The 15,863-nt window shown below is 34.9% G+C and overlaps 1 protein-coding gene across 1 annotated transcript in view; it reads left to right on the top strand.

The window, feature by feature from the left end:
• Nucleotides 1–15,863, top strand: part of PCSK2 (proprotein convertase subtilisin/kexin type 2) — a 359,378-nt gene that overhangs the window by 87,829 nt on the left and 255,686 nt on the right. Inside the window, exon 2 of the mRNA XM_045832582.1 lies at nucleotides 12,890–12,994. Within this exon, the coding sequence (XP_045688538.1) occupies nucleotides 12,890–12,994 (105 nt within the window). The remainder of the gene's footprint in view (nucleotides 1–12,889; nucleotides 12,995–15,863) is intronic.

Here is a 15,863-nt window from a genome sequence, read left to right on the forward strand (position 1 = left end):
CCCTCAGATTGAAATAATTTCTTTTTTGCATTCCAAAGGCCTCTTGTCCATAAGTCTGTTATAGCACATTGTGCTCTAATAATCAAAATAGTAGTTAATGCTCATTGAATGCTCCCTATGTGTCAAGCATTATTTCAAATTCTTTCTATGCATTTATCACTTAATTCTCATGATGAAAATTAAGGGCTTTATAAGTGAATAAACTGAAGTCCAAAAGGAAGAGTTAAATAATTTGCCAAAGGTCATACAGCTATTAACGGGAAGAACCAGAAACTAAATCAAGACAGTGTGACTTCAGAACTCATACTCTTTAGTCATTCTATCACAGAGTACCATTAATATGCTGCTGTGTGCAAATCTAATTTCCCTAGTAGATTATGAGCTATTTGTAGGCTGAGGACATTTCGTATTTATGTTTGTCTCTCTAGCACCAAATACATTGCCTGGGTTATGACAAGGAATAAAAAAATGCACAAAAGACACAAGCAGGCAATTCAAATAGGATAAATTAAAATGTCTCATAAATACATAAAAAGATCATCAAACTTTCAAAATGATCAAAGAAATCCAAATAAAATGTCATATATTGTCCAAATAAGCAAAAGTTAAAATGTCAATCAATAAATGTCAATTCAGTGTTGTTGAAAGTATAGGAAAGTGGATATTTTTGTTTCAACATATTTTTGGTGGTTCTTATACAACTTTATAGGAAAACCTCTTAGTAATATTTATCAAAATGCTAATGCATATCATCTACAACTGAGTGGTTGAATTTCTAGGATTGATCTTACAAGCAAACACTATTTTATGCATATAATGACATTTGCAAGTCTGTTCATCAGAACACTGTAACAATAGATTTATGAGATATAATTCATGGAGCAGAAAATTTTTCTTTTCAGAATGTATAATTTGGTAATTTTTATTATATTCAAAAAGTGCATAATCATTTCTATAATCTGGTCTAAATACAGAATGTTTTCATCACCCCCAAAAGAAACCCTATACCATTACTAGTATCTCTTCATTTCTGCTTTCTCCCAGTCTCAAGCAACCACTAATCTACTTTCTGTTTCTGTGGGTTGTTTGCCTATATTGCTGAACTGTTCTTTATATATTCCAATATGAGTCGCTTATCAGATATATGACTTCAAAATATTTTTATCTCATTCTGTGGTGTATATTTTACTTGTTTGCTGATTTCCCTTGGAACACAAACATTCTTAACTTTATTGAATTTTAATGTATGTACTTTTTTCTTTTGTCCTTATGCTTTTGACGTCATATATAAGGACATCAATGCCTAGCTCAAAGGCATAAAGATTTACTTCTCTTTTTTATTCTAAGTATTTTGTGGCTTTATCACTTATATTTAGAGCTGCAAATTATTTTAAGTTAAATTTTGCACATGGTGTTAACACAGAGATCCACAACATAACACAACACAAAACCAGCCTCAACAAATTCAAGAAAATTGAAATATATCAAGCATTTTCAGACAAGGACCTGAAACTGGAAACCACTCTCAAGAAAAAAACTCAAAAACACTCAAACTCATGCAGATTAAATGGCATGCTATTAAACAAAGAATGGGTTAATAATGACATAAAAGAATAAGTTAAAAACTTTCTGGAAACAAATGAAAATGAATACTCAACAGTCAGAAACTTATGGGACACAATGAAGGCAGTCCTGAGAGGGAAGTTCATAGCAATACAGGCCTAACTAAAACAGATAGAAACATTTCAAATAAACAACCTAACCCTATATCTACAAGAACTGAAGGAACAACAACAAAGACAATCCAGAGGGAGTAGAAGGAAGGAAATAACCAAGGTCAGAGCAGAATTAAATGGCATACAGACAAAAACAACAATACAAAGTATCAATAAATCCAGTAGCTGGTACTTTGAAAAGATAAACAAAATCAACAAGCCTTTAAGCAGACTCATCAAGAAAAAAAGGGGACCCAAATAAACACAATCAGAAATGAAAGAGGAGAAATTACAACTGATGCCACAGAGATACAAAGGATTGTAAGAAATTACTATGAACACCTACATGCCAAGAAATTTTGAAACCAGGTTGAAATGGACAAATTTCTAGAAAAATGTAATCTCCCAAAACTGAATGAAGAAGAAGCAGGAAGCCTGAATAGACCAATAACAGCTGATGGAATTGAAGTAATAAAAAAAACTCCCAACACACAAAATCCCTGGACTGGGTGGATTCACAGGAGAATTTTACAAAACATTTAAGGAAGAGCTAACCCCTTTCCTTTTCAGATTATTCCAAAAAATCTAAGAAGACGAAAGACTCCCAAACTCTTTTTAGGAAACCAGCATCATCCTAATCCCAAATCCAGATAAAGACACATCAAAGAAAGAAAACTACAGGCCAATTTCATTGATGAACATAGACACTAAAATTTTCAACAAAATATCGGCAAACTGCATCCAGCAATATATTAAAAAAATCATATACCATGATCAAGTAGGATTCATCCCAGGGATACAAGAATGGTACAATATTCATGAATCAATAAATATAAATATATCACATAAAAGGAAATGCAAAAATCACATGCTCATATCAATAGATGCATAAAAATCATTTGATAAGGTGCAGTGCCCATTTATGATAAAAAAAAAACCCTCAGCAAAGTGGGAATAGAGGGAGCATTACTTAACATGATAAAGGCTGTATATGAGAACTCTAGAGCCAAAATCATATTCAATGGGCAAAAACTAAAAGCTTTCCCACTAATATCAGGAACAAGACCAGGACTTCCACTTTCACCACTTCTATTCAATATAGTATTAGAAGTCCTAGCCACAGCAATCAGACAAGAAACAGAAATAAAAGTCATCCAAATTGGAAAGAAGGAAATAAAACTGTCACTGTTTTCAGATGACAGGATAGTAGTGTACATAAAAAACCCTATAGACTCCACCAAAAAACAACTTGACCTGATAAGCAAATTTGGCAAAACAGTAGAATTCAAAGTGAATATTCAGAAATTGAAGGCATTTATATACACTAACAATGAAAGATAAGAATCAGAAATCAGAAAAAAATCTCATTTGCTATAGCAAAAAGAAAAATAAAGTACCTAGATAAACCTTACCAAGGAAGGGAAAGGCCTGTACTCAGAAAACTACACAACACTGAAGAAAGAAATTAAGGAAGACACAAATAAATGGAAGCATATACCGTGCTCATGGATCAGAAGAATTAATGTCATCAAAATGTCCTTACTACCCAAAGCTATTTGTAGATTCAATGCAATACCTATTAAAGTACCAATGGCATATTTCACAGATATAGAACAAACACTGCAAAAATTTATATGAATCCATAAAGGACCCCAAATAGCTGCAGCAATTTTGAGAAAGAAGAACAAAGTAGGGGGGATCACAATACCTGATATCAAACTGTATTACAAAGCCATAGTAATCAAAACAGCCTGGTACTGGCATAAGAACACTTAGACCAATAGAACAAAATAGAGAGCCAAGAAATAAACCCAAGTCTCTATGGTCAATTAATATTTGACACAGGGGACAGCAGCATAAAATGGAGTAAAAGTAGCCTCTTCAACAAATGGTGTTGGGAGAGCTGGACAACTACATGCAATAAAATGAAACTCGAACACCAACTTATACCATACACAAAAATAAGTTTAAGGTGGATAAAAGATTTAAATATAAGCCATGACACTATTAAAATCCTAGAGGAAAACATAGGCAGGAAAATCTCAGATATTCCATGGAGAAATATTTTCACTGATATGTCCCCTAGAACAAGGGACATAAAGGAAAGAATAAAAAAATGGGACCTCATCAAAATAAAAACCTTCCATACAGCTAAAGAAAACAACATTAAAATGAAAAGGGAACCAATCATATGGAAAAACATATTTGCAAATGAGACTTTGGACAAGGGTTTGGTCTCCAAAACATTTAAAGAACTCACAAGACTGCACTCCAAGAAGACAAACAACCCAATTAAAAATGAGCACAGGACCTGAACTGACAGTTCTCTATGAAGGACAATCAGAGGGCCCAGAGACATATAAAGAATGCTCAACAGCACTAGCTACCAGAGAGATACAAATTAAAACCACAATGAATACCACTTCTCTTCACCAGTGAGAACGGTCATCATAAAGAAATCAATAAACAACGAGTGCTGGAGAGATTGTGGAGAAAAGGGAACCCTAGTGCCCTGTAGGTGGGAATGCAGACTATTATAGCTACTGTGGAAAACAGTATGGAATTTTCTCAGAAAACTAAAAATGGAACTTCCTTTTGACCTAGCAATTCCACTGCTGGTATTATACCCTAACAATCCTGAAACACCAATTCAAAAGAACCTAGGCACCCCAATGTTCATAGCAGCACAATTTACAATAGCCCAGTGCTGGAAACAACCTAAGTGCCCATCAGTAAATGAGTGGATCAAGAAACTGCTGTACGTTTACTCAATGGAATTCTATGCAGCTGAAAGATACAAGGAACTCCTGCCTTTTGTGGCAGCATGAATGGAACTTGGAAAGTGTACTGCTGAGTGAAATAAGCCAGATGGTGAAAGACAAATACCATATGATCTCACCTATAATTGTAACCTAATCAACAAAACAAACAAGTACACAAAATATAACCAGAGACATTGAAATAAGAACAAATTGACAGTAACCAGAGAGGAGCAGGGAGAGGGAATAATGAGGGGGGGCAGAAATAAGGGGAGGTCCATCAAGAAACATGTATAAAGGACACATGGTCAAAGCCAAAAGTGGTAGTTCTGAGGATGGGAGGCAGGGATGTGTGGGGTAGGTTGCTTGGTAGGGTGAAAATGGAGACAACTGTACTTGAACAACAATTTTAAAAATGAAAAACAACCCAACAGGGATCCAAAGTAATTCTTCTTCATGTTGATATTCAGTTATTGAAGCACTATTAATTGAAAAGACTATTCTTTCCCATTGAATTCTCATAGCACCCATGTTAAAATTAACTTAGCCTAACTGGATTTTTATAAACTGTTTCTGGACTCCTAATTTTATTCCATTGAACTATATGCCTTTCCTTATGTCAGAACCATACCATCTTGATTACTGTGTCTTTGTAGTTAGTTTTAAAATTGGAAGTGTGAGTCCTCCAACTTTGTCCTTCTTTTTCATATTCTTGGTCCTTTGTAGTTCCATATGATTTTTAGAATCAACCAAAATAGGGTGTATCACCATCTTAAAAATCCATAAACATAAGATGTTTTTCCATTTATTTAGATCTTCTTTAATGTCTTTCAATAATATTTTGTTCTTTTCAGTGTACAAATCTTCTACTCTTTTCATTAAGTTTATTCCTGAATATTTTATTTACTTGATGTTATTATAAATGAAATTGGTTTTTTATTCTATTCTTGGATTGGCCATTTCTAGCATATAGAAAAAATAATTTTTGTATCTTAATTTTAAATCTGGCCACCATGCTAAACTGATTTGATAATTCTAAGGTTTTTGTAGGTTTCTCAGGAATTTCTATGAACAAAATGATGTCTTTTGCAAATAGAGGTAATTTTTCTTCCTTTTCAAACCCGATGCATTTACTTCCCTTTTTCTGCCTAACTGTCCTGGTAAGAATCTCCAGCACATTGTTGAATATAAATGGCAAAAACAGACATATTTGTCTTGCTCTGATCTTATGGGGAAAGGATTTAGCCTTTCACTATTAAAAATCTTAGCTGTGGATTTTGGAATACATTTATTAGATAGATGATATTCCCTTCCATTCTGTGTTTTTGATTTTTTATTATAAAAGTGCTAGATTTTGTCAGATTTTTTTCTGTATTTATTGAGATAACCATGCATGTTTTTTTTAATTCTGTTCACATGGTTATTACATTCATTGATTTTCAACTGAAACAACTTTGCACCCCTGGGATAAATTCCACTAGGTCATGGTACATAATCCTCCTTATATGTTGCTGAATTCAGTTTGCTAGTATTTTGATGAGAACTTGAGGGACTATGTTTATAAGGGAGAGTATGTAATTTTATTTTCTTATGATATGTTTGTCTGGTTCTTCTATCAGAGTAATACTAGCCTCAGTGAATGAACTGGGAAGTGTTCCTTCATCTTCCATTTTTTGGAAGATTTTCTGAGGAATTAGTGTAAGTTCTGTCAATATTTGTTAGACTTCACTGCTAGTCATTTGGGCCTGGGTTTTATTTTCTAGAAAGTATTTAAATTACTAATTCAATTTCTTTAATTATTCGAATTTCCTGTACTTAAATCCATTTTGGAAATTTACACCTTTCTAGGAATTTATCTATTTCACCAAGTTTATCTATCTTATTGTATACAATTATTTGTGGTATTCCCTAAAGTACTTCTGTAAGTGGGTAGTAATGTCTCCTCTTTCATTACTAATTTTACTCACTCGAGTCTTCTCTCTTCTTGGGCTAATATAATTTCTGTATTCCCTTCCTGCTGTTTGCTTTGAATTTAGTTTGCTCTTCTTTTTCTAGTTTCAAAACATTCAAAATCAGGTTAGTGAGTTGAGATATTTTTAATGAGTATTTATAGTGATTAGTTTCTCTTTAAGCATTATTTTAACTGCATTTTATAAGTCTTTGAATCTGTGTTTTTGTTTCATTCAACTCAAAGTATTGTTTAGTGTGATTTCTTCTTTGATTTATTGATTATGTAAGAGTATATTGTTTAGTTTTTACATATTTCTGAATTTCCCAGTTAATCTTCTATTAATTTTAATGTAACTAGAAATTATGAGTAGATAACATAGTTTGTCTTAATTTACTTCTTTTAAATTTATTGAGGATTGTCTTATGGCCTAAAGTATGATATATTCTAAAAAGCATTCCACAAGTAGTTGAGTAGAATATGTGTTCTGATGTCATTGGGTGATATGTTCTATAGACATCCATTAAGTCTAATTGGTCTATAGCTTTTTTTTAAGTATTCAACTTAACTTTTCATCTGTCTATTTTTCCATACATTATTGAAAATGAGTGAATGTCTTCAATTATTATTTTTAAAATGTTATATTTTTCCCTTCAATTATGTCAGTTTTTGTTTCATGTATCTGGAGGCTTTGTTGCCAGGTGCATATACGTTTATATTTCTTTGTCTCTGTTATGGATTAACCTGTTTTTTTCAGCATAAAAAGTCATTCTTGTCTATAGTAACAGTGTTTAGCTTCAAATTATTTTTGTCAAATGTTTTTAGTCAGTCCTCTCTTATTGTTACTGTTTGTATACTGTATATTGTATACATTCCTTTACTTTCAACTTGCTTATATATTTGAATCTAAAGCATATCTCTTGCAAATAGCAGACAGTTGAATAATGAGGTTGAGTTCTTTCATAAATTCTCTCAATCTCTGTTTTTGATTAGAATTTCAATCCATCTACATTTGATGAAGTAAAATTTACACTTGCCATTTCATTATGATCTTTCTATATATTCTGCACAATTTTTTTCCTCTATTACTCAATAATTGCTATTTTGTATTAGGTATTTTAGTTTACCATTTTAAGTACTTCATTAGTTTATTATATTTTAGTTGTTATTCTTGGATTACAACTAACATTATAAACAATTTAGTTCAAAAGTATAGAAAAGTATACATAATTTCAAAAGTATATAAAAACTTTACTCCAATATAGCTATGTTCCCTTTCTTCCTTCTTGTGAAATTATTGTACAAATTGTATATTATACATTAAAAAACCCATAAACACAGTTTTATTGCTTTATTGCTTTATGCAGTTGTATTTTAAGTCATATAGAAGAAAACAAATTGCTACAAACAAAAATGCATTACCTTTCTTTTGTATTTACCTATTTATTGACCTTTACTAGTGCTCTTTATTTCTTTTTATGGATCCACATTAATATCTAGTGTTCTTCCCTTTTAGTCCAAAGAACTGCCCAGTAGCACTCCCACCAGGGTAGATATATAGCATTGAATCCTCTCAGTTTCTTATTTTTCCAAGAATGTATAAATTTCTTCTTAATTTTTGAAAGATAGTTTTGCTAAATACAGAATTCCTTTTAAAACATTATTATTTATTCATTTTTAGAGAAGGGAAGGGAGGAAGAAAGACAGGGAAATATCAATGTGTGGTTGTCTTTCATGCATCCTCCACTGGAGTCTGGCCCACAACCTAGGAATGTTCCCTAGACTAGGAATCAAACCAGTGACTCTTGGTTTGCAGGCTGGTGTTCAATTCACTGAGCCACACCAGCTAGGGCTAAATATAGGATTTTTTATTGACAATGTTTTCTTTCAGCATTTTGAATAAGTTGCTTAGCTGCCTTCTGACTTGTATAGCTTCAGATTAAAAGTCATTGTTAGTCTTAATGAATATCACATATATTTTCTCTTACTGTGCTGCTTTCAAGATTTTCTCCCTAGTTTAACTTTTGAAAGTTTGACTGTGACATGCATAGTTGCACATGTCTCTGATTTTATCCTACCTTGAATTTTTTGAGATTAGGTATGCATATTAATTTCATAAAATGCATATTTAATTTTTGATTTTTAATAAAATTCATAAAATTAGAAATGTTTTCTGCCATTATTACTTTTATATTCATTTGGCTCTTTTCTTTTTCTTCTCATTCTGATATTCACATTATATTTATGTCAGTATCCTTAATAGTGTCCCACAAAACTTAATTTTCTTTGACCTTTTTTCATTCTGTTCCTCAAACTGAGTAATCTCAATTGACCTACCTTTATGTTTGCTGATTCTTTCTTCTGCCCACTCAAATCTACCATACAGACTCTTTGTTTAAAAATTTATTTCAGACAGTATTTTGAGGCTTCTGGCCAAAATGGAGGTATGGGTAGATACCTTGTGCCTCCTTGCACAACCAAAAGAAGGACAACAACAAATTTGAAACAAAAAACAACCAGAACTGCCAGAAAACCAAACTGTATGGAAATCCAACAACCAAGAACTTAAAGAAGAAACATTCATCCAGGAGGGGTGGAGACAGGCAGCTGGGGTGGAGAATACTCACAGAAAGGCAGTGGCTGGTGAATGGGGCGGTCTTACATTTATGTGGGAATAAACCAGAAGGAACAAGTGGGGAGCAAAATAGACTGCTAAACTCAGGGTCCCAGCAGAGGGAAATAAAGCTTCAAAACCTCTGACTGGAAAAATATGTGGGAGTTGCAGTTTCAGGAGAAACTCCCAGTTTCACAGGACAGTTTGTTGGAGAGACTCACAGGATCCTAGAACATACACAAGCCCACATACCTGGAAGTCAGCACCAAAAAGGCTCAATTTGCTTATGGGTAGCAGAGGAAGAGACTGAAAGCCAGCTGAGAGTCAAGCAGGCATCATTGTGTCCTCTCAAACCCCTCCCCCACATACAGTGCCACAAAGCAGGGAGGTGGGTCGCCCCACCCTGGCGAGTACCTAAGGCTCCACCCCTTACTACATAACAGCTGTGCAAAGACAAAAAAAATAGCCCACATGAAAGAACAGATCAAAGCTCCAGAAAAAAATACAACTAAGCAATGAAGACATAGTCAATGTATTAAATGCAGAGTTAAAAACACTGGTAATCAGGATGCTCATAGAAATGATTGAGTATGGTCACAAAATAGAGGAAAAAGTGAAGGCTATGCAAAGTAAAGTAAAAGAAAGTGAACAGGGAACCAACAGTGAAAGAAAGGAAATTATTTGGGACTCAAATCAGCAATTTGGACCAGAAGGAAGAAATACACATTCAACCAGAACAGAATGAAGAAACAAGAATTCAAAAAGTGAGAAGAGGCTTAGGAACCTCTGGAACAACTGTAAACATTCCAACATCTGAATTATAGGGGTACCAGAAGGAGAAGAGAAAAAGCAAGAAATTGAAAACTTATTTGAAAAAAAATGATGAAGGAGAACTTCCCTAATCTGGCAAAAAAAATTAGACTTCCAGGAAGTCCAGTAAGCTCAGAGAGTCCCAAAGAAGTTGGACCCAAGGAGGAAGACACCAAGGCACATCATAATTACATTAGTCAAGGTGAAAATGAAGGAGAGAATCCTAGAAGCAGCAAGAGATAAGGAGACAGTAACCTACAAAGGAGTTCCCATCAGACTGTCAGCTGATTTCTCAGAAGAAACCTTGCAGGCAAGAAGGGGCTGGAAAGAAGTATTTAAAGTCATGAAAGGCAAGGACCTCCATCCAAGATTACTGTATCCAGCAAAGCTATCACTTAGAATGGAAGGGCAGATAAAGTGCTTCCCAGATAAGGTCAAGTTAAAGGAGTTAATCATCACCCAGCCCTTATCTAAGAAAAGAAGAAGCTCAAAAATATGAACAGCACAATGACAACAGATTCAAAACTATCAACAAACAAACTTAAAAAAAAAAGAAAAGAAAAGCATACTAAGTAAACAGCTAGAACAGGAACAGATTGACAGAAATGGAGGTCACATGGAGGGTTATCAGTAGGGAGTGGGTGGGGGGGAGAGTGGGGGAATAGGTACAGAGAATGGGAAGCATATTTGGTAGGTACAAAATAGACAAGGGGAGGTTAAGAATAGTAAAGGAAATGTAGAAGCTAAAGAATTTATACATATGACCCATGAACATGAACTAAGGGGGAGGGAATGCTGGTGGGAGTGTGGGCTCAGGGCAGAGGGGAATAAAGAGGGGAAAATGGGATAACTGTTACAGCATAACAACTGTACTTAAACAACAGTAAAATAATTTTTTTAAAGTTATTAAATAGGAAATATTGAGGTGACATGAAAAGGAAGTATTTCACTTTTCCATATCATTCACTATTTATTTTTTATTTCAACAATCATTTATTGTGTTATCTGTATGCCAGACATGTGCCACAAGGCATGCAATAATTAAAAATAAATTAAAACTTAAAAAAATAATTTATTTCAGTTTTGTACTTTTACCTCTAAAATTTCTATTTGGTTCCTTTTAAATAATATCTGCCTCTTTATTAATAAGCTCTATTTGCTAAGATATCATTCTAACACTTTCCTTCTTTTTAGACATGGGTCCTTTAGTTCTTTGAATGCATTTATAATAGCTGATTTAAAGTGTTTGTCTAGTAAACCCAGCATCTGAACTTCCTCAGACAGTTTGTCCCAACTGCTTTTTTTCCATCTCTATGGATCATATGTTTATGTTTTTCTGTGTGTCTCATAATCTTTTTGGAAAACTGAGCATTTCAATAATATAATGTGACAACTCTGGAAACTAGAATCACTCTTTCTGTAGCGGGGGTGTATGTGTATGTGAGTATGTGTGTGTAGTGTTTGGGTTTACAGTTTTTGCTACTGTTGCTGTTGCTATATTTTGTTTTTGTATTGTTTTGTTTTGTTAGTGACTTCTTATAATGTACAACTGAATCTCCACTTGTTAGCTTTGTGGTCAGATAATGGTTGAATTGAGATTACCTTAAAGACTGAATCAATAATATATTTTTTACTTTTTGATAAATGTCTCTGTGTATATATTAGAGAATGTTTGACCTAAAAATCTCAAATTTGCCCCCACTTACATTAGTAAATCCTTAGTTTCAAAGCATCCACACCCACTTCTGTTTTCTTCCAAAACACAGGTGGCAAAATGCATGCCTAAAAATTTCAATAGCAAAATATTTTGCTATTTGGTTGAGGGACTGCTCTGGAAGTCTGATGAAAACCATATCTCAAATCTCCAGAAAAATACATATAAGTCCATGGTTTGGGCTATAATTTTTTAAAAGATTTTATTTACTTATTTTTAGAAAGAGGGGAAGGGAGGGAGGAAGAGAGGGAGAGAAATATCAATGTATGGTTACCTCTCACATGCTCCCTACTGGGTACCTGGCCTGCCACCCAGGCTTGTGCCCTGACTGGGAATCAAACCAGTGACCCTTTGGTTTGTAAGCCCATACTCAGGCCACTGAGCCATACCAGCCAGGATTGGCTATAATTTTTAAGAGTTCAATTAAGGTTCAATGTAAGGTTCAATTAATCAGATTAAGAACTACAAACAACATACTTTTATAAATATGTACATATATGAGAAGGGAAAAGATCTGGGAATGTTGAAGTTCCATTTTCATATAGGAAAAGAAAAATATATCCCCAGAGGGGAAATTACTTGCCAAAAGTTAGATGGTAACATACATGAGCCACATTCAGGTCTCCTGACTCCTAGGTTAAGACTCTTCTCACCAAGTTGCCTTGAATCATAGAACCAATGATAGTTCTCTTTAGGTTCTCCTAGATTTTTACAGTCCCTGAGCCACAGATAAGCTCTCACTATTGTGCTTTCTCCAACTTGCTCTGACACATATATCTAATTCCAACGAACTTTAGGAAAGGGAGATAAAGGGAAACCTGTCGTCTAACATGTACTAACTAGATTTATATGCTTACACTGTGTCCAGCATGATGATAGACATCAAGGGGTCACAGAGAAAGTCCAAAATATAGGGCAGACAACCCAGCTTGAAGACAGGACTAGGTCACAACAAAATGCTGGAGCAACCCAATATGGAGTCCAAGAGAGGAGAAAGGAGAAGTTGGTGTGGATATGAATATAAGACAAGGCTTCATGGAGGAAAAGAAGAAATTAAAAGATGGATAGAAACTAAGGAAATAGAAGAAAGAATAGAAGGTATTAGTGAAGAGGAAGGGGAATGGGCACTGTATAATAAAAAGCAGAGAAAAAGGAAGAAGTACAGTGATAGACAAATAGAGAATCAAGTCTGACAGGGAGTTGTCAGTGATTTTCTCATATACATTTCTATCACATGGAGCATCAACATGCAGCTCCAGCTTTGGTGTTCTTGTTCTGAAACCACCTCCTGAACCTAATGATGTCATGTGTCTTTTTGACTCTTCACAGATCCCCTTTGCTGAAGGCTTCTACCACTTTTATCACAATGGTCTTGTAAAGGCCAAGAGAAGACGCAGCCTACACCACAAACAGCAGCTGGAGAGAGATCCTAGGGTGAGTTTTCCTGGCAACCCACCTTTCAACTTCTGCTACCATGTGCAGGCTCATCAAGGGAATATAAAAGAGGATAGGCAGGAAATTTTGAAGTCATTCAATGTATTGAGATGGGCCAAATAGATCCTTGGCAGAGTGGCACCAGGGACTCTCCACTCCTCTATCTTGTGTATTATTGAAAATAAATGTACAATTTATAGAGATTGGAGAGGAGTAAACAAGGACCCACCCTTTACTGGTTGTCTTCTCTTGCATCATAGTATGAGAATTTCTCATTGCCTGGGAATGTGTTTGGGCCTGTGATGGATGAAAAGACAACAAGCAATTTAAAGAGTCATCTTATAGAAGGTTTCTACTGGTGAATCCACATGCTCTTAGGAAGTTGTCATGCCCCATACTATGAATGGGAAAATGAGTAGGCCAGCAAATGATCAGTTCACAATTGGCAGTGGACTTCTCAGTGTCTATGCATGGTTGCAATTATGAGAGCATCTCAGCTCCTCTTCTCCCCTTCAATTTCTCACACTGATGTAATTTATCACCATATTTCAACTGTCTTCCTAATGTTTGTGAACCTCATTTTTTTACCTCTGATATTTACCTTGGTTTTAGATTCCAGGTTTCATTTCCCCCTAGCAGCTTAAACTCAACTTTCCTGCAACCAAATTTATTACCTTAGCTGCAAAATGGCAACTTTTTCAGTATTCTCACTCCCCAATTTCAGAATGGAATCCTTGTTCATCACTGAAGACTTCCTCTTCAAATTTTGTTGTCATCCTATATATTTACTTACTTTTTCAATTGGATACATTCTGATTTTCCTTATGCAATTCACTAAGAGGAAAATTAATAATCTAGACAAGTTGCTCTCTATACATTGAAGCATTGAAGACACATAACTTCTTTACCAGGACTCTTGAAGGAAAGTGGATGTAAAGAGGGTCAGATGTTTGAGTATGGGATTTACACATCAAACTCCTTTTGAGCTGATGGAATTTGTAAGCTCATTTTTGTGGGGCTCTTCCTGTGAATATTGACTAGTTTTAGTTTGAGCTTTAATTAGCAATGTAGATAAAACAGGTTTCCCAGCAGATCACCAACTCACAAGTCACAGACAGTTTTTCTTTAATTCCTCAACCCAGGGAATCACACATTCCCTGTAGTGGAATTTTCCTCTAAGAAGCCACTTTATCTTTGCTTTCAGGATAATATCCAAGCTGCCTGTACTGCCAGGAAATGCCAAACATTCTCAAAGAGTCTGTTGTAAAAGCTGGAACCACTCTCTAAGGGAGAATCTCTCTTTTCTGTGTTATAGCAACCTTAGCTCTGACTGTTCCATTTCAGGGCCCATGGATGCCCTTGCGAAGCTCATGGACAGGGATCCTGCCTTTCTCTTCTGTGGATCCATGGTGGGCAACAGTACATAAAGATCGCTATGGTACACTATAACACTGGTTTTCCCTGCACTTCATCTTGATCTTACCTTTTATGGCCAATTGTTTTGCTTTTACTTATATATTTTAAGTCCCATTGGTTTGCCTTCTTTCATGATTAAAGATGATGCCCCCAAATCACTCAGAGAGTAGGGTATAAAAGAAAATGAAGCTGAAGATTCTTGAAAGGCTTGGGCTGGGAAAGAGAACTGAGGAACAACAAAGCTAAGAAGTCATTGTTTGGTACAGAGAGATTTCTTGGGATTGGTAGGCTAAGATTTTCTTGTTCTTGTACTCACTTGAAATGTTTTTTGATATACTGATTCATGAAGTGTAGAATGATGTTTCCAAAAGAGAAGAAAATAAGGTACACTAAACAGTAAGAAATGAGATCATGCATTGTTGATTCTAATTGTTTGTCTTTCTCCTCAAAATATTATCTACTTTAACCAAAAGGGGTGTCCCTTCATTGCCATTATAAGGGTCCTGGTAGCTCTCTGCCTCTACCTAGTAGGGGTACCAACAAAAGATAGCAGGGAAACCAAAGATCATAAATCTGTATTTTTTTCTCTATCTTATCATCAAGGTTAAAGGCCAAGGCTATTGCCAATAAAGTCAGTCTAAGAAAAAAAACATAAAATCTCAAAATTTTTTTTGTGAAAAAAAAAACCACTTCCATCGCTGACTGTCTTGTTTTAAGTTAGATTAAGGCCTGAGTTTTTCCTGCATAATATTCTCATGGTCATCTGAATTTGGTATCAGCTGATAGCAAAACACAGGGGTGACTATTGATAAGCAAAAAACATTAACTATGAACAGTGAAAGAGTATCAATGTGAGGACAAAAGGGCAAATAGGTCAAGCATTAGGATACCTCAAATTTTGGATTCTTAAACACATTCAAATAGGTTGCAAAAAGAAAAATAAATAGAAGTATAGAGAGAAAAGGGGAAGAACCAGGTAGCCAGAAAAGATTATGATCCAGGCTTGTTTCTTACATAGATGTTGCAAGTTACGTGTCATAAATCAAGATCTTAAAAGCAAGTTGTCCTATCATTCTCTGAAATGTGTTGTCTTCTAGACCTACAGACTTTAAACATGTTGCCAGCACCAGGTTCCTTCTTCCTCCTGTCTCTGCATTACTTCTTGGCCTCTTCTTGGACTGTCCTCCAAGTTGTGAAGAACAAGAAGCCATGCACATAGAGCAGGAGAACTGAGCTGTTACCAGCTCTTAAGGCTGAATCCACCTAGGTAGCTTTTTAGCCAAATAACCACCAAGGTCTGCTACCAACCCAAGAAATAAAGAATAAAAAAGTAGAGAACCAAGTCTGCTTTTGGTTTTGCTCTAACTTCAGAATAGAAATTTCAAGAATGTTTGTCTCTCATTCAGCAACTAATTTTTATGTCTAAGGAAAACAGGAGAAAGACTATTAAAAA

This window comes from Phyllostomus hastatus, unplaced genomic scaffold (assembly GCF_019186645.2).
Source record: "Phyllostomus hastatus isolate PE091 unplaced genomic scaffold, TTU_PhHast_1.1 phas_contig_17, whole genome shotgun sequence".
In the NCBI taxonomy this organism is placed as follows: Eukaryota; Metazoa; Chordata; class Mammalia; order Chiroptera; family Phyllostomidae; genus Phyllostomus; species Phyllostomus hastatus.